The following is a 19,403-nucleotide window of genomic DNA, read 5'->3' as shown; positions in this document are numbered from 1 at the left end:
GGGCAAGAAAATTCTTCTCGGGAGGTGCCCCCTTCTCTTCCCACTAGGCTTTCAGGACATGCGGCGACCACCCTGGCTTCCGTCACTGGGGAGTAGCCAGATGGACTAGAGTAGATTAGGCCATGTGCAAGGAGCAATCGCTGTCTCCCTGCTGCTTTTCTGCCTGCTGCACCGCCTGGAGAGAAATGTAAAATGCTCAAACTCTCCCGCTCACACAGCTTCTCCCGCCAGACAGGTAGTATGGGACAGCTTTATTCTTTCCAACAGGGGGGCTATTTACAGCATTTGGTCTTAGGCAAAGCAAGAGCCAGAGGGATCTCACCTGCCACAAAGACCAGAAGTAATTTCATTCTCCAGTCAGTCAACCTCTGCCAAACCAGGATGTTGGGTAAATCCAGTTCTTCACGGAGGCAAGTCTGCTTTCACATGCATCAACACCCTGGGCTGGACTGGCAGCCGGCTGCCCCCTCCTCCACCTAGCAGCATTCAACACCCTGTCTTCCCTTCAAGTGACAAACCTGAAAGCTGCTGCTTGGGTGGGAGAGGGAAACTGCCTCTCAGCCATGCTTACAGGGTCACTATTGGGGTGGGGTGGAGACAGGACTGTTGCCGTCAGTCTGGTGCAGTATAAAAGATAACCCTGCTCCCAGCGTGGAATAACTCACCCAGGCAGGCACGAGACAGAGGGGAGAGCAGCTTTGGGCACTAGCTCTTTCTGCTGCTTCCATCTCCCCTCAGCTGCAGCGCCAGGGTTTGTTTGTTACCGAGATGATCGAAATAGACACAGCATTCCTCATGCAGTTGACAGATCTAGTTCTCCACCCCCAGCCCTCCTTTTAAAACCATTTGCCAGCCGTCAGCCATTCAAAAGTCACACTTCCATGAAGTCTAAGAAACGGGCTGGAAGGGGAGAAGAAGAGGGGTGAGTTGCTGTTTCACTAACATTTACTGCCCAGCTGCCGCTTCTGCAGCCATCCCCCCCCTTAGTCCAGCCATGCTCTGACCGAGCGGAATTCAGCTGGGGATGAAGCCTGGTGCAGCAAGGGCACTAGCTTCTCCGCCAGGAATGACACCAGCACTTCCTAAAGAGGCTGCCCTGCCGTGACATCACCCTACCCGAGGGCCCACTTCGTGTGAGGCTGTACAGACTAAATACCCCCAGCAGAACAAGGATGCCTGTGACTGCAGTGATCTCCACTGCATCTGGAACCCATGACTAAAGGACTGTAGGTAGGCCGAGCCAACACAGCAAGAAAGGGACAGCAGGTGAGCCTGAGACAGCTTCAGGGAAAATCCTACCACCCACACCTGGTGATGGGCCACAGCCAGAGTGACCAAAGCAAGCAGGGAGCCAACCCAGCATCCAAAACACCAGGAGGCACCCTAGCCCGCTGGCCTGGGGCTTTACAGCCCTGCATGACTAACAAGGGCAGCAGCAGCTCAGAGATGCTGCATGGCAATGCAGGAGCCAACTGTGCTCAGGGGCCATGATGGCACCATCGGTCAGAACCAAGAAATCGATGTCTGTGAAATAGAAAACAGATCTGAATGTCCTGGAGCAGCGTGGGGCTGAAGGCTGGATGCTGGGAACAGTGAGTCGTGGCCAGCACAAACCCCCCTTGGCATCACTGGGGGAAACAGGCGTTCTCACCACTCCAACTCCAGCTGCCTTTCCTGCAGCAGATCTTTGGGGTTTAGCTGCTCCGCTTCCTGCTGATTTCCATCAGTCCTGGGCTGGCATGCCATGGAGTGTGCAGAGCAGCCTGGGACACCAAGTGTCGCTGTAGCACTGCGTCAGGCAGCAGGACACTAGCGCCTGCCCTTTGAGGATGGCATCATTGCCCCTTCCCACACTCCACAGGGCGCCCAGGCTGGGCTCCACCTCTCTTCTCAACAGTGAGGACACAATCAGAGAGGACCCAGCCACAGGGTTCTTGGGGGGTCCCATCCCTCTGGGCAAAGGGTGACTGTTCCAGCCGAGTGCTGACCTGAGCAATGGAGGTGTAGGGGTTCTGCACCCACTCTTGACCACAACAATGACACTACTGGCGCTTGGCTTTATATGGCCGGGAGCGTTTCCGGCGATCCGGCTTCCTCTGCTTGTGGAGACGCCCAATGCTGACTCCTTGCCGCCTGCGGACAGAGATGTTCTGCTCGACGAGGCTGGCCAGCATTCCTGCAAGGGAGAGCAAACACACTGGAGAACCAGCTAAGGAGATTCACCTGCTAACACCTCTGCTGCTCCCTTGTCTCTTAGCCACCTCCCAGGGTGGAACGGGGACACTTGATACCCCTTTGGCACTCATGAGTTCATCTAACCCCCTACCACTTCCCCCAGCTTTAGGATTCTCATACCAGCAGCTTAGCCCTGACTGTTTCTAATCCGGAGACCCCAGACAGTGGCCTCTCAGGTCCCAGAGGACAAGGCCCATGCTTTCTAGGGGCTGATGTTCCTACTTCTCTCCATAGACCACACCCTCCTCTCTCCATAGACCCCCTTTCTGCTGGCACAAGGCCATGAGTTAGTCTTGAGTCGTGTCTCTCAAGCGGAGCAGAGCGGACCCTCAAGTGCGGCAGCAGTGTGCTAGGATCCCCAGCAGAAGCAGCTGATCAGTCCCAGTGAAGTCCAACAACCCCTCAGAAGTCCCACATCTTCAGAGAGGCAAGGGGCCAGGCCTTCCCTCTGAACCGCTTCCAAGGGGTTTCGAAACAAAGGTGAATCCCCAGCAACAAGCCTCCCCCAGCCGCACTGCAGGGAAGCAGCCAGCCTCACCTTCCTGTGCCAGCATGGAGATAAAGGTGCAGATGAACTCGTCATAGTTGTGGGTTCTCCTCTGGTCATCAATCTGCAAAGAGGTGGAAGAAGAGAAAACAAGGTGAACAGCTACTTCCCTGGGGCAGTCAGCGGAGCCAAGAACCCCCCATTCCTAGAGCCAGGAGCCTGGCCGCAGCTCTTGGCTGGTTTGGGTTCTAAACTGAGTCCAAAATGGATGTGAAAGCAACGCCCCAAACCCGGCTCAGACAGGAGGGGTCAGGGAACAACAGGGTCACGAGGCTGAATCCAAGAGAACTCGTGTCTAAAAGGGGAGTGGAGGAATTCTGCTACGCAGCCTGGCACCCCCAGCACGTCTCCTGCCGCTTTCAGCCTCAGAGCAGCTGCGCTGCTTGCTCAGAGTTCCCGAGATTTGTGATGCTGCTCAGACAGTTTGTTTTATCCTGACTGAGCTGCTGGGTGACAGGAAGCCTTCCTAGCTGGAAGGAGAGGGCTGGCAGAGACCATTCCTTCCTCAAGAAGTCTCTCCCTCCATGCTGGCACGAAGGGCACTCCCCCCAGGGGCTGGAGATTGGTTTAGCCTTCTAAGGGCTCCAGGGACCCAAATACGCAATCAGGGAGCACACCTTGAATTTTTTCCTCTTCTCCACCTCCTCCTTCAGGCAGGCCTCATAGTTCACAATCTCGGCTTCCACGCACTTCAGCAGTGCCAGCAGCTCCTGGCAGAGGTGAGCAGAGAGAACATGACCCACCCGGCCTCTACTGCAGCTCAGTGCAGGGCAAGGGTGCAGGGAAGGGAAGGGCCCAGGTAACGCCCGCTGCCGCCATGCCCAGCAGCCTGCCTGGATTAGTAGAGCCGGTGCACGGCCATGCAGCTCCAAGACACAGTGCCCCGCATGAGCAGTGGGGCACGGTATGAAACGAGCTGGTGCCTCGGCCCTGTTCCTAGTGGATACGTGTCCCCATGAGGAAGCAAGCTGCAAAGCCTGACCCAGAGACGGACAGTGACACTCGAGAGGGCAGGGTGGGTAGCTGCACTGCTGCGCCTAGCTCGCAGGCCAGCCCCTTTCACCAGTTTCAAAGAAACCTGACTCCTGGCACCCAGTGGTTAATCCAAGCACTGCACCAGCAGAAGCCAGCTCCAGAGAGGCTGTGCCCCCCACCCACCCCAGCCTGGCTCTGGGATCTGCTGCCTCACTGGGCTGACACTCACTTTGGGCGAATACTTCTCCCCACAAGGGTGATCGCTGGGCCTGCAGAGAGCAACCTTCTCTTTGCTGTCACTTGGCTCGCTCGCCTCCTTCTCGTCTGCCCTGACAGCCGACTGGGCCTCTTCACTCGGCTTGGTGGAGGGAGGGGAGCTTTTCCCACTGTCTGGGCACACCAGGGAAGAACCAGTTAGGTACCATGGCCCTGTGCACCTCGGCATGCAGCTGGAAACAACATGCCATCTCCTCCTCCCGCCCTCTCTCCCACGGCAGAACCAAGATCTTTCCCTTCAGCCTGCAGCTGGGAGAGCTTCAGGTGCCCGTCCCGTCCCGTCCCGTCCCCCCCACAGCCAGAATAACTGGGGCCTGTCCCCGCCTCCTACCTGCGATGGCAAAAGGGCAGAAGGCCCCTTCCTCGGTGAGGTGCAGCAGGCCCGTGCTGATGATGGGCCCCAGGTCCCTCACGGCCCGGTTGTAACGGATGCAGTCCACGCGCAGCAGGCTGTCCTCCTCCCCGAAGAGCACCTTGGAGATGTGGGAGGTGACGGGGCTGGAGGGCCGGGTGGGGTTGGCCGAGCGGATGGGGGAGCGCAGCGGGGAGTTGAAGGCACTCCCGATCTCCGAGGCGGTGTCCGTGCTCTCGTTGCTGGGCGTGGGGGAGGGCTGCGAATGGGCAACAGCAGCAACAGTGGGGCCCCCGCTCCCGGTCTTGATGCAGAGGGGGATGGAAAGGTCCTTCTGGGACTCCTTCAGTTTCTCAGCCAGCACGTTGATGGTGTTGGGCTGGAGGACGGAGAGCTGGCTGGCTGCAGCCCCCGCCACCGCCTCCTGCTTCACCTGCCCCTTCCTCTTATACCTGCCCAAGGACACAGAACAGGAGATGGAGCACCGAGAGCAAGGAGAAGCCACAGCACCTATGGGGAGGCAGCATCCCGACAGCTGGGGAAAGGGGACGTTCGCACTCAGACCATTAGCTAGGCCAAAGAACACAGAAACACGGCTGGCAGCACCTCCAGGAGCTCAGGTCGGTAAGTGCTTCGCCCAGCCCGGAGGCGCAGCCTTTGTGCGTTAGCTGTTCAGGGTGGGGACCGGCTGTCGTTATTTACAGAGCGCTGCGTGCGGAGTGACAGTGTGGAAACCCGGAAAGCCTGGTCTGCACTACGAAATGGGGCTGGTATAATTACGTCGCTCAGAGATGTGAAAAATCTATAGCCTGGGCGACACAGTTAAACCGACCTAAGCCCCAGCACAGACAGCGCTAGGTCAGCGGGAGAACCCCCCCGGCCGGTGTAGGTAGCCTCTACACTGAAGCGCTGCAGCATTGTAAGTGGAGACGAGGCCAGAGTCTGTTTTTTCACTCTCTCTCTACGAGGCGGCGTCTGAACTGCAGTGCAGTGGCCACTCGCAATGTCATTGCATCTCATGTACAGTGTCACCGGTTTTGAACTCCCCATAAGCAATTTCCACCACACAAATAACACTTTGCACTTCTCTGGTCCCTTCCCTCTGAGGATCTCAAAGTCCTTCACAAACTCATGGATTTAGCCTTTCAGAGCCTCCTTCAGTATTTCATGGATGGGGAGACAAACACAAAGAGGTCATGGCCCAAGTTTTCAAAGCCATCCGCTAATTCTGGCTGCTCGCCTTGTGCCTCCAAAGTGCCCAATTTTCAGAGGGGCAGGGCATTTGCACTGCCCACAGACATCTGTGGGGCTCCCAGCCCAGGCAGGCTGGCTCTGGGGCCCTGGTTGAGAACGGTAGTGTTTCACACCCACTGGGGCATGTGTCTGCACAAGGTGAAGGGCGATGGGGAACCAGGTCTTATGTGCCTCAAGCTGGGCACCTAAAATTAGCTGACCCTTAAACGTGCACATCAGGCATTTGCCCAAGGCCAGAGATGGTGTCTCCTGCCTCTGTCTTCTGTTTAAACCACAAGATCATCCTTCCCCTAAACAGTCCCTAACTGATTATCCTTCAAACACAGCATTGGCCCCGCCACTGCCAACAAGACCCAAGCAAGAGCGCTAGTCTCCCCCCTGCCTAGCTCCTCTGGCCCTCATCCCCTTTCCCTCTTCCGCCACAGTCCCACAGCCGGCAAGGTGTGAGCACAGACTGATGAAGAATGAACTGGCCAGGGCTGAATGACTATCCCTCAGGGCCTCTTTACCAGCCAGTCTGAGTTCAGCACCCTGCCCCAAGCACTCCTTCTGCACAGGAGATCTTCACTGGCTGGCACGATTGACCTATCTGGGGAAACACTTCCCCAGGGCATCTGCCACCTAGGGAACTCAAGAGTCTGGGGTGAAAAACTCACCCCATCCTGGTGGTGTGCTCTGTTTAAGCAAAAGGCAAGGCCTTACGCTCCCAGCAGCCTGAGATCTCAGCTCAATCCATTACCTAATGGCAGGGGTGGTGTTACGAACTTCCTCCTCCTCCTCGTCGTCATAGTCATCCTCATCGTCGGAGTACTGCTGGTGCGGTCGGACTGGAACCCGGCTACGGCCCACTCCCGCTGCAAGGTCCTCCTCTTCCTGCAAAACACATGCTCACGGCCTGAAGGGCCTCTGCCGGGCAGGGGGCCAGACGCAGGCAGCCCTCCTTGGAGACAGGGCAAAGAAGCCTCAGGCTGGCTGCACCACACCCCTAGCCACAGCCAGGGGGGCAACCTCTTTCTCGGGGAAGGCATTCAGCCTCCTGGGTCTCCCCAGCACGCACGAACCCTGCACTGGAGGGCACAACCTCCCCCCACAGCCACAACTGACTCTGGCTCCATGCTGACCAGACGTGCCCTGGGGCACTTCTAGGTCCAGCCAAACATGATCTCAACATAGATCTGAACCCATCCTAGCTCAGCTACAAAGATCCCAAGGCTCGGTGCTTTGGGCTCCATTTTCCCATAGAAACTAGGTGAAACAAGCGTGCTTAGCGCATGGCTTACCTGGTCCCATAAATCCGGAACAGGCTAAAAACCCAGCAACGTTTCCCCAGAGGGGACAGCACAAGAGACATTTTAACAGATCAGTGGAAACAGAGAGCGTCCAACTTCATCTATCTTGTTCTCACTGGTGCCTACAACTGGCTTTGCCCGTATTCATTCGTAAGGAGCTGCGGAAGGTCTATGGACCTCCACACAGACCTGCAGCGCTACGGGACCTCACCCTGCACCCTGGTAGAGCCAGCTGCTGGATTTTGAGGGGTAGAAAGCTACCCCATGAGGTTTAAGAGGCACAGCCTAGAACAAGGCAGCTCAAGCCATTGGCTCTCTGGCCTGCAGCCCCCCCGTGTGAAGAAAGGCCGGGCCTCACGTACCTGCATGGGCGACTTGGCATAGTTGTGGTTATCCAAGAAGGCTGGAAGTCTCTGCACAATGGGATTGGGGTTTGCGGGAGCCCCATTGGTGCAGCTCACAGATGGCTTTGCTACCGGTTTGGATTTGCTGGGCAGACTCTGTGCGGAGGCAGGGTAGTCCTGGCCTGTGGAGTCCTCAGCACCCTCTGTAACACACACACCTCTATGTCAAAGACTCTAGCTCCTTTGATTCTAGATGCTCAACTTAACCTCTTCCTGCCCCACAACAGCAGTGGGGCTTTCAAGCCTGTACCCCTCTCCAGCCCAGTACACCATCCAGGGCAATAATAAGCATAGCTTAAGTTCTAGCTTTTTCAAATTCTGCAGTCTGCCTCCCTGCCAGCAGCACGGCACCAGCCAGGCAATGCTGGATCCAGGCACGGAGGTACAGCCCAGAGTAAGTACATGCCCCAAGGCCTGGGACAGCACGTGGCACTGCACCTGGGAGCAGAACAATCAAGGCCAAGCCAGCCCTGCTCCACCCTCTTCCATGGCTCTTTGACCCCAGGACTCCAGAGTCAAATGATCAGCCACACCTGGGGGTCTTTGCGCCAGGCCTATCGTCCCGGCAGGCTGAGTCCCATACCTGGGTGTGAGCTCTCCGGGGCCCCTGGGGCTCTGCCCGTCTCCAGCGCCAGACAGGCCTTGCTGCTGGCCAACTTGGACTCCTCGGCAGGCTGAGACTCCTGGGACTTTTGGGTCTGGATCAGCTCCGGCTGTGTGACTCGGATAAGCTTGAAAGCAAAACACAATCAGCGCCTGACTGTTGAACCAGATGCTTCTGAGCGCCAGTCGCTCAATTCTCAGCGCTGTGGGAGGGAGGCAGGTGAACCCGCGCTGCTGAGCCGACTTCCCACACCTCTGAGCAGCCAGGAAAGGAAGCAGAATCAGCCACTCACCCTGCTGGAACGGTACCAGGGCACAAGTGATGGGCCATGGGGCTAAACGGTCAGAGAGTCAATTGAGGAAACCATGGGAAACACAGGGCATGGGACTGACAGCCTACGCAGGGAAAGCAAACACACGGGTAACACTGCGCTCAGCTACAGGAAGGAGGCACGGAGCGTGGTACCAACCACGGGCAAAGGGAGACTGAAGGTGTTCCTCCCATACGTCCTAGGACAGGGACAGTGGAGCCAAGCTGCCCAAAGGGTGGAGTGAGAGAAAGCAGGGTCCTGTGGTGCCCAGAGAAGCCAGAGTTTCCAGGCAAACCCTGCTCATTTGTTCAGCTGGCTCGTCCTCTCCTACCTGCTGCAGAGCTTCCAGCACAGTCTGCCTGTTCATCTTCAGGGTGTGCAGCTTGGATTCGTACTTCATCCTCCGGTCGGGCACCACCGCCATCAGGTTGAAGCGGATGTCGTGGTACGGCTCCCTGTGGCAAACCGCACGCAGCACGTTAGCCTCGGCACAAACAGAGGAAGGAGCCGCCCTGACAAACCCCTAACAGGTGTTCAGATGCCACCAGCACGCAATGCAGGGCCTGCAGAACAGCAGGTCCCAGGCAGCCGCACAGGTTAAACGTTACACTCCTGGTCCAGGCAGCATTCCGTGAAGAGCAGATGTTACCATGGGGCAGTAAAACAGCCTCACAGCACCCAGAGAAATGTGCAGCCACAGTGTGAGAAGACACAGAGTCATGCGTATTGTGCGACTTCCACTCCACTATGAACGTGACACAAGAAAGCCAACTGGCTGAGCAGGGCTCCAACGGTGTGGCTAGCTGGGCAGGGGATTCCTGAGCCAGTTGGGCAGGGCTGCACATTGTCACAGTGAGTATTTGGGAACAAACAGATGATTTCAAGTCAGGTAAGTCCCGGTTTACCTTGTCTGGCCCGCTGGAGACCTGCCCCAGCCGGTACATCCTCACTGCAGTGCAGGGGTGGGAAGCTGGGGCTGTTACTTTCAGGGGGCTGGTTGTGGGGCAAAAAAATACCTACCAAACTTGACCCCCCGTTTGGGTCCCAGAAGTCGTGACTAGGAGGGAAGGGACGTTCTTACACTCAGGAGATGTAGGTTCAGTGCCTGCCTCTGCTATGGATTTCTAGTAAGACCTTTAGACAAGTCACTACTGCAGTTCTCCTCCTGAAAGTGGGGACTACCTTGCCTCCACCCCAGGGTGCTGGGAGGAGGACATCCCCGAGGCGGCAGACACTACCCCGAGGTACATCGTTTGGAAGCCGTTAACAATTCATCCGAGCAGCAGCACGCTTGAAAGAGTATAAAGCTTTGGTGCTGCGTGCTTGCACAGAATACCCACAGGCTCTGCAGAGCTGCCCTGTTTGGGTCACTTGGTACCTGAGGAGCCATGCAGCAGCCAGAGCACCAAGGTCTCGCACCCCCTTTGTTAGCCCAGGGGTTCTCCTAAGGTAGATGGTAACGGGGAAACGGCTAGCCCCCATTCATTCCTGCCAGAGACACTTCTGGGGGAGGCGTGGGTTCTTGTTCCCAGGCTGGGAGTCAGAACATCACTTCAGGGATCCCTCATTCACAGGGAAGCGTTCTGACACCACATGATAGACTGTCAGTGTCTGTCCTACAGCAGTCAGTGCCTGCTAAACCACTACCTGAGTGTACAGCCGTTACGATGCTTTGGGCCCTCACACAGCAGCTTTTGCGGGCACGCTGAGCTCACAGCTGGGCCCCTCTGCAGGCTTCCTGAGAGGCCCAATTCAGTCACAACAGGGGTCAAGTAGAAGGCACCTAGCTGGGCTCCAATGATATTATGACTAGGGATCTGTGCAAGCGAAGATCCAACGTTACCATCCCTTCTCCTGCATTCTGACTCACTGCATAGCTATTTGGAGAAACATCACGTTGCAATGAGAGAACAACTTCCCTGCATCTTCAGACAACTAGTTAGATTGCAGAAGAGACCAAACAGGATAACAGGACCCATGCCCTACACATCTGGGAAGCGTCTCACACTCTTATGGCACTATCGGAGTTACACTTTCCCCTCTGCATGAGGCCCAGTAATCCAGGTCTGAAAAGCTTGCTATTTGCTAAAATGCACCCCCGCGTTGTCACACTGTAAAACAAACACCAAGGTGTGTCAAGGGAAAGCCTCGTCGCTCAGCCAGTGCCCACCCTTAGCTCATCTGGGCATTTACCCTGCTGTGGCCAGGCCAATTCGCTCCATGATCACTCTCCTGGCTTTGTCTGTCCACTCTTCATCCTCAGCCCAAGGCCCTGGGAAAACAGGAGAGAGCGAATTAGTAAAGCGGGCCAAGATCCCCAACTCAGACTAGGCCAGCACAGCAAGTAGGCCGCTTGAGTCTAGCAATCCACATGGATGAGCAGCATCTTCTGCACAGTCCGTACCATCAGCAAGTCACTCCAGGGACTGGGGACCCATTCCCGTCTCTCTCATCAGTCCTGCCTTGGGCTTACTTTACCCAGTCGATGCAACAGGGCTCAATTCTGGTGTGCATTGCATATGGTTACATACAGCGCATAGTCTCCTGCCGAGGATGCAAGGGCGCTGCCCTCCCACAACAGTTGGGGGCTGGGATTTGTGCTGGTGAATAAGAGAATCAAAGATACACTTCAAGTACGCTTGCCACCTGCCAGAAGATTCCCTCCCTTGTAACCTCGCTCTAGCTGAAAAGTGCAGTGGTAGTTATGATTTCCTCCATGGGAACAGGACTGGAGTTGAAAAGCCCAAAGCCTGACCCATCAAAAGGAAGACAGATTTAGATCCTCACAGCATCCGTAGAAGCCCAATTCTCCGGGCAACACAAATGGATTCTCGTGAGAATGGTATACTTGCTGCCTCTTTAGAGGGGGCACACACACTGCTAAGCAAACCCGGCTGAAACAGCATGTGACACGAACGTTTGGTGGAGTCTGAACTTGGATCTCAGCTACCAATTTTGTACCAGTGTCGGCCTCTACTCAAGGTACACCCAAGACTGGAAGAGCAGCAAGGCAGGACTGAGCTGGGCTGGCGCAGACGGCAGACGGACATTACAAGAGGAGCAGAGCTATGTAAGGATTCAAGCTGGGGTATAACCAAGGAGGCGCAGTCACAGGGCTGTAAGGCAGCCCAGTACTGGGCAATATTCAGGACGAAGGTGAGTGAGGATCTTTGTTGTGGGCTTCTCTGTATTGTGTGCTGTTTGAGCTAGTGCCACGGCTTCCCAGTGCCACATCTTCTGTGCCTCGTGTATCCCTATGTTACACTGGGGAGACGGATTTCACCTACACACCAAATGCACACAAAATAAGAACAAGTCCATGGATCAAGAGACTGCCAGACGGAGATGCCCATCGGGAAGGTCACTTCAACGAGCCTAATGAGACGTCAGGCTTGCTGTGAGCGGTCGCTGTGTGCACGCCAGCAAAGCCAAGGAAACACACAAAGCAGGTGTCTGACCCTGGAGCCACACGCAGGCAAGACCCTGCTGAATTACAGAGCATCTGTGAGCACTGGGGATCCTTACCATGGTCGATGGGATAGACCTTCAGCCCGTCCAGCTCGAAGAGCCGCCCCTTGATGGGAACGTAACTGACGAAGTGAAAAGCCTCCATGGTCCGCACGGCGCTGATACCATTCTGCTTTTCCGGCAGGTGCCGAGGCTCTGGCCTGCAAAGGCCACATGTCCAAGAGGTCAGAGCTGCAGAAACCTCCCTTCTCCAGGAAGCAGAGTTGGGGGGAAGGGCACCCACACTCACCTGGCATGGCTGTTATGGGCCTTGGCCAGCTCTGGAGCATTCCCGATGGCATAGCCTTTACTCTGCAAAACGCAAAGGGAAACTAGAAAGACCCCTGAGTGGAGGGACGTGATGACTGAAATCCCTCAACTCCCACGTCTCTGGAAACCCCTCCCTTATCTGTGGGCACCTCATTAGCGCATTTCCACAGGGCTTTACAAGCATGGATCAGACACATCCCATGCCCTGGAGAGACAAACCCAAGGTAAAGGCACAGCACAGCGCCACTTCCAGAGGAGGAGGAGGGTGAGAGCATTATTAGGGGGAACGAAGGAGGACGTGCTTGAAGGGGTGGCTTTGAAAGAGGGAGCGTGGCTACGGAGGGTATGGAGAATACTGCAGACCTAGGGGAAGGCACAGGAGAAGGCACAGAGCTAAGCAAGAGAAAAGGCAATGAAGACTAAGCGTGAAGAAAGGAGAAAGGTTTAGGAAGAATGCCGGAACAAGAGGAGGGAAATGAGAACAGAAGCTTAGGAGAGGGCCCAACAACCTAAAGCCTGACAGTGCCATCCCTTTACATCACAAGAAAGGAGCAGGATCCCTGCAAGACACGGCCCTCAGAGGCTCACCCAAAGCCGCACCGCACCAGGCCACCCCTTTCCACGCCATACCTCTGGGCTGAACCCTTTGGTGAAATCCTTCATGCGGCTCAGCGTCGGCCCCAGTTCCACATTGCTGCAGTTCAGGAGGACGCTCAGCAGGGCGTGGGTGGCACAGGAATTGGGAATCAGCTACAGGACAAACAGACCACGTTAAAGAACAGAAATAAGATGATTCTTCAGCACCACCACCTGGAAGTTACCCAGCAGCCTGCGGTAAGTGGTATAAAAAAAGAGCACAACAGCCGCCTTGGAAAACACTGAATTAACCAGCACAACCCCTGTCCCACGCTGTGGGGGCAGGGCCTTCAGTTTAATAGCATCATCCCCCTGTGAGCAGCTATTCATGGCAAAGGCCAGGGCTGGTGCAGATGAAACAGGACCTCAGCGGTAACAGCTACCTTGGATTCCCTCGACCGACCTCCTACCCCCCACAGTCTGCTACCTAGTCCCAGAGCTAGATACACAACCATTTACTCAAGTCTATAGAAAACATCACACCAGGAGAGAAGGAAGTTCCACAACATTCTCCCAAAGTGCTGTGACACCCCACTTGGGATTCACCTCCAGCAGGGGCCTATACCAAACACATCAGCTGATGCTCTGCAAGACGACAACACTGGCTCCCTTTCTCCAGAGCAGACTGTAAACACGCCTTGTGCACTCCACCCAGCGTTCCAGGCTCTGAAGAGACGCTCTGTCCCAAGCAAGTCTTCAGGCCATTCCTACTAGCCATGTGATAGGAGTGGAGCCAGGAAAAGTGTTAGTTTCACATATCACCACTCTACAGAGGACCCCCACCTCTCCCTCTTCGCTGCCAGTCCCAATTTCCAACTGCCCCTCAGAGATCTCCTGCTGGATGGCCAGCTGCCTTCTCAAATTCATTATGTCCCAAAATACACCTGGGTGATGAATATAAAAGCTAAACTCATGCTGGGACAAGCATTCCTGATCTGCAATAGGCTCAGTGTACAATCTCCACAGCACCGTGCTTTCTACCACCGGGGAACTACTGCACGCCACGGACCACTCCTTCCTGATTCTTACGGATTGTGGATTGTTACTGATAGTATCAACGCATGACAGCGTCCCCACTACCCACTCTCCCCCAACAGCATCACGAGAGACACTCCTCATCTTCCACCCCCCAGCCAGCCTACCTGATGAGCAAAGAACATATTATTGACGATGTCATCGTCAATCACCGATGTCTCATCCACCAGGGTGGAGACCTTCCGGCGGGACCGGCGCTCTTCAATCCATTTGAAGAGAAAGATGAAGCCGTACACTGGGCTGGCAAGGAAAGAAACGCAGTGGGGGTGCAGTTAGCAGCTGCCCCAGTTTAGAAAGATTTCCATCAGCATGAACTGTGCTGCGCTAGTCAGTCAAGCGCCAGAGGCTTTTGCAGTTTAAACCACAACAGGTGGGGAAAGAAAAGGAGAGGCATTAAAGCCAACCCTATTATACTGGGAAGTGCCACTGCTGTCCACACGCCAGCTGATTAGCCCTGTCTGATACTCAAAACAGGGACCTCAGAGAGCACCGAAGTCTGTAAACTTTGTGATTTAATAGAAACCCACGTTACAGTAATAAGGAGACCCTATGGAGCAGGGCAGTTACACGACTCTCCCATGCATGCCTCTGAGTGTCCCGTAGTGTAGCCAGGTCACCTCCCACTATTTCATACTACATTAGGCTTTCAGTGTAATGTTTTGAGCAGGGTCAGGTACTGGTTTTATGGGCGCATCCTGGTGGCACTGCATTCTTAGATGTATGATTTTATTTCTAACCACCAAGAAAAACAACATCAGCCACCATATGCAGATTTGAAATTGCCTTTGTCAGGGGAGAAGACAAAAAACATCACTAAACCTCTGAAATCCATCCCGTGACCCTGCAATATCTTTCTCTACACACAGTTTATTCTGGACCCAATCTTGAGTCTCAATCTCTCTGCACTGCTATGGCTTAACTCACTACTTCTTCTTCCACCTCCTCCTGACCAAGCAGGAAGACTGATCACACGTCCTACCTCCTAAGTCTGATTACATACTTTTCAGGACATCCCTGTTAAGTGTCTATGATATGAACTGCTGGAGACATCTGATATAGTGACAAGCAGGCCCTGGAGAACTGCTCGGAGGGAGCTCGCCAACTCTCAGGGCACGTCCGCAGGGAGCAGTAAGGTGGACTACGGGGGTGTTTTCATTTCCAAGTCATGCTGCTGAGTTAGCAACTTACCCCTGGCATTTGCTTTGTAGATCATAGATCTCTTCAACCTGCACCCCTTTAACACCTACAAAGAGAGAGCACAGGAATCGGTGTGACAAGACCAGCAGAAGGGAGCCACTGCCCGTGTCAGAGATGAAACCAGCCTTGCAGAAAGGCTCTTGTACTCACCAAAATCCTCTACTAACAGGGTGAAGAGACCTGAAGGGGAACAAAAGAGAGAGATTACTTCTGGCTGAGAAGTACATGCTGCTACATGAAAGACAGACAAAGAACCGTCTGCCCCTAACCTCTGACTAGTGCTGTAGGGCTCCCCTGATAAATTTTGAAGGAAACTACAGGTTTAGAACGGTGATTGAAAATCATGAAACACAACAAGCCTCAACTGATTCCCGTACAGATTTGCTAGGGAGAGGGTGGGACGAAGAAGCCCAGGGAAGCCGACTACAGTCCGGCTGAGCTTGCATTGGCTGTGAGTCAGCGTGTTGCGGCCGGAGCACCGCTGACCCAGTGACAGGACACCCTGTCACTGACAGGGCCCTGGGCTGGGAGGCAGTGGAGATGGGTGGGCCTGCGTCCCCCTCCCCTCTTCCTACCCCGTCCTAGGGGTGAACGCCCATTGAGGGCCAAAGCCTGTCCCTTGCTGCCGGCCATGCCCTGACGAAGGGCTGGGTGTGGACTAGAGATTTGCCCTGCTAAGGGCTAGAGACGGCTGCCCCTCGGCCTTGCCCTGCCTAAGGGCCTTGGACCCTTTTCTTGCCTGCTCGCGCCATAGACTGCTACTCGCCCGGCCCAGGGCTAGAGTCGGTGTTTGCCTGCCTGCCCTCCAATAGGGCTAGGCAATAGACTGCTACTCGCCCGGCCCAGGGCTAGAGTCGGTGTTTGCCTGCCTGCCCTCCAATAGGGCTAGGCTATAGACTGCTACTCGCCTGGCCCAGGGCTAGAGTCGGTGTTTGCCTGCCTGCCCTCCAATAGGGCTAGGCTATAGACTGCTACTCGCCCGGCCCAGGGCTAGAGTTGGTGTTCCCCCATTGCAGGCCTGCCCTGCCAACAGGCTAGGCCTGAGACTGTTGCCTCGCCCTGCTGAGGGCTGAGGCCTGTTTCCAGCTGCCAGCCCATCCCTGGCTGAGGACCAGGTCATAGACTGTTTGCCTGCCCTGTGCGGGCGAGAGACTATTCCCCTTTAGAAGCGGCCTGAACCCAAGGCTCGCCCTATGAAGGGCCAGAGGTGGCCCCTTTAATTTGGGCTCCTCGAAGGGCATAGGCGCTGGGAGGTGTGGCCTCCCTCAGAGATTGACATCAAGGGAGAGCCACCAGCACCGCCCCCTACAGGGGATCTTCTACAGGGAAGCTGGGTCAAAGAAATGAGTTTGTCTTTTAGATCTGAGAGCTGTGAGACTTGTCTCCATTCTTATCTCTTGTGGGAGTGAGTACCATAGACTAGGTGCGGCTGCTGGAAAACTTCTGTGTCCCACACTTACAAGATGAGAGACTATATCCTGGAATGCAGTGACACAGAGATGAGGGGTATGATAGTTAGCCAATCAAACATGAGCTCCAAGTGTAATGCTGTAGCTAAGAAGATTAACATGAACCTCAGGTGTTTAAGCAGAAGGAATATCAAGTAGATGTAGGGAGATGGTACTATATCTGTATGTGGCATCAGAGAGACCATTCATGGACTACTGTGTTCTGTTCTGATGTCCATACTTAAAAAGGATGTTGACAAATTGCACAGGGTACAGAGAACTACAAGAACAATTCAAGGACCAGAAAATAACAGAATTGAAGGACATAACATAAATGTGAGGTCCTAACCTAATAAAAGGGTTCCCTAACTCTTTAATTTGAAAGCACAAAGATAAAAGTTATGGTACATCAATTACAACAAAGCTTATCAGAGCACACAATATAAAAGATGCAATCCACACCACAGCCTCAGGTTTGAAGCAGTGCAATATTTGCATGTCTCTGTCCAAGGACAGGACAGGACAGGAGCCAGGACTTGGACCAAGACCCTCTATACATGAACAGCGCTAAGTGCTGCAGACAGAACTTTCTGTAACTCAGCCCTGAGGAATGCAAGCCCCGAAACACACGAGGGGGCCTTTCTCCTCATAAGTGTATGTCTACACTGCAACTGCGGGGTGCAATTCCCAGCCCGGCTAGACATACACATGCAGCTTAGCTGCTCAAGTACATACCCAGGACCTCGGATGGGGCTGTGCTTGGGCAGCTAGCCTGTGCCGCTGCCGCAGCCACACTGCTATTTGTAGCACACTAGCTTGATCAGAATTACACCTCCCAGCTGCAGTGTGGAGGGTACCCAGAGAGGTTACGGCCAGAAGGGATAACCAGATCGTCTAGTCTGACCACCTTTTGAGGCGCCACAATGCTGTGTTGTACAGGAGGTCAGACTAGATGATCACAGTGGTTCTTTCTGACCTCAGAATCTGTGAAAGACTAGGATAAAGCTAGATGGCCCAAACAATCCCACCGCACGTCTGTAGAATGCAACTGCAGTTTACCCACAACTGCACTGAATCCTAAGAACTACACTCTAACCGTGCATGTAAAGGGATCTTCCCAGACTCTAGTTACAGTAGAACCTCAGAGTTATGAACACCTCGGGAATGGAGGCTGTTCATAACTCTGAAATGTTCGTAACTCTGAACAGTATGTTATGGTTGTTCTTTCAAAAGTTTACAACTGAACATTGACTTAATGCAGCTTTGAAACTTTAGTACGCAGAAGAAAAATGCTGCTTTTTAACCATCTTAATTTAAATGAAGCAAGCTCAGAAACAGTTTCCTTACCTTGTCAAATCTTCTTTAAAAAAAAACCTTCCCCTTTTTTTAATAGTTTAACATAATACTGTGCTCTGCTTGCTTTTTTTTTTTTTTTTGGGTGGGGGGTGGGGGGGTCTCTGCTACTGCCTGATTGTGCACCTCTGGTTCCAAATGAAGTGTGTGGTTGACTGGTCAGGTCGTAACTCTGGTGTTCATAACTCCGAGGTTCTACTGTACATGTCAATACAAATACTAGTATTTCCATCAGTCATCTTATGTGTCTGTCTGTCTCACACACAGACCCAGGACCCACACCGCAAACCCTCAAGATTAATTCCATTGAAAAAGGGAGACTCCCAAATAGGGTGAAGGAGAAACATTCCGTGGGAAGCCCAGCACTGACTCTTCCATGCTACTCACAGACACAGTGGTGGGGCCCTCAACGGCAGGGACCCTTGTCTCTTTTAATAGCTTCTGGCTGGGAAGGGGCCCATACGTTTTTGAAGCCCAGCCCACGTATGATTTTATCACAACACAGGCAGGTGTGGGACAGCGAGGAATCCCCTCGGTACTCACTGCCTGATGGCTCGTCAAACCCCTGCCACCCTGAGCCTTCTAAAGATGCCGGGATCGGGATCGACTGCAAGTTCAAACGCCGGTTTCAGGATGCTCCTGATGTTTCCAACACTGGTCCCCAGCCACCCTCCACTTCTTGGGAGCCCGTCTCCCAGCCTTGGCCAAGCGGTATTTTTGGACACACCCGAGAGCTGCTCCTGGGTGCGTGCAGGATTCAGCCGTGATGCACAGGGACACACATCGGCCCGGGGAGGCCAGTGTTCAGGGATAAACAGACCTAGAAACAGGCCCAGGCTTCAGCTCTGTGTAATGGCCTTTCTTGAACGGTCTCACCCGCTCGGAGCCCGTCCTGGGGAGAGTGGCTCATCCCAGCCCCCTGCTGTACCCAGCCCCTGCCCAGCCCCGTCAGCCCCTCCTCCCGCCCCACACCTCCCCAGGAACCTCCTCCTCCTCCCCCACAGCCGCAGCGCACCACGGTGCCCTCCCCCCACAGCCTCGCCCAACCCCCCCCCACGCCCCGCAGCCTCGCCCGCCCCCGTGCTCCCCCCACGCGCCCCTCACCGGGGTCGCTCTCCAGCTCCAGCCAACCCTTATTCATCTTCCCGCGGGCCGGGCCTCAGCGCCATGTCCGGCCCCTCCCCCCCTCGCGGCCAGGACATCCGGGCCCGCCCCCAGCCCCGGCCCTTCCGCCTCCGGTCCCGCCCACCATTTACGTCATCATCGCGCGGCGCCCGGAGGCCGGAAGGGGCGGGAGCCGGCTGGGAGGGAAATAAAGTCCCGGACGCGTGAGAAAAGTCTCGCGGTTGCAGGGGCGGGGCCTCGGCAGTCCCCACCCAGCTCCCTGGGGGCGCGCGCAGGTCCCTCCCTCCCCGCGCCAGCCCATGGTGTGGGGCGCCCAGCCAGGGCCAGCGAGCGGCGCCCCCTGCCCGACCCCCAGGACCCGGTGTCCGGCCATGCGGCGCTCGCCCTGCGCCCAGCTTCCGGAAATCGGGCCCTGGGGCAGCGCAGGCTTCAGAGCGCAGCGCCCGCGCAGCAGCTGCCCGCGCAGCGCTGGGGCCAGGGCCTCCCAAGGGCCGGCTGGGCCCTGCGCCTGCACGTCCAGCCCCCCAGTCCCCGATACCTGGATGGGCGCCCAGCGCGGCTGAAAATGGGGCCTGACCCCACCGGG

General features: G+C 55.3%; 1 protein-coding gene across 1 annotated transcript; it reads right to left on the bottom strand.

Annotated features, from left to right (window-relative positions):
* Positions 1-7: 7 nt before the first annotated feature.
* On the bottom strand, positions 8-18,873 carry BAP1 (BRCA1 associated deubiquitinase 1). Its single transcript, XM_067561182.1, has 17 exons — positions 18,797-18,873; positions 15,042-15,071; positions 14,883-14,937; positions 13,802-13,934; positions 12,654-12,773; positions 12,004-12,065; positions 11,772-11,914; positions 10,440-10,518; positions 8,578-8,701; positions 7,916-8,063; positions 7,291-7,475; positions 6,379-6,512; positions 4,365-4,837; positions 3,987-4,147; positions 3,400-3,492; positions 2,774-2,846; positions 8-2,176 (listed from the first exon to the last, which is right to left on the bottom strand). Exons 1-17 carry the CDS (start codon positions 18,831-18,833, stop codon positions 2,043-2,045), a joined length of 2,184 nt encoding a protein of 727 aa, XP_067417283.1. The 5' UTR covers positions 18,834-18,873; the 3' UTR covers positions 8-2,042.
* Positions 18,874-19,403: the final 530 nt, after the last annotated feature.

The sequence above is a fragment of the Emydura macquarii genome, unplaced genomic scaffold (genome assembly GCF_026122565.2).
Source record: "Emydura macquarii macquarii isolate MOO-44397 ecotype Brisbane River unplaced genomic scaffold, CSIRO-AGI_Emac_v2 contig_2369, whole genome shotgun sequence".
In the NCBI taxonomy this organism is placed as follows: Eukaryota; Metazoa; Chordata; order Testudines; family Chelidae; genus Emydura; species Emydura macquarii.
Note: the sequence above shows the minus strand (reverse complement) of the source record. Positions and strands in the feature narration are given on the sequence as shown.

Coding starts and splice junctions, on each gene's coding strand:
- BAP1 (XM_067561182.1), bottom strand. CDS start 18,833: ATGAATAAGGGTTGGCTGGAGCTGGAGAGCGACCCCG. Junction 11,915..12,003: donor GCCCATAACAGCCATGCCAG/GTGAGTGTGGGT, acceptor TGGCCTTTGCAG/GCCAGAGCCTCGGCACCTGC. Junction 6,513..7,290: donor ATGCCAAGTCGCCCATGCAG/GTACGTGAGGCC, acceptor TGTGTTTTGCAG/GAAGAGGAGGACCTTGCAGC.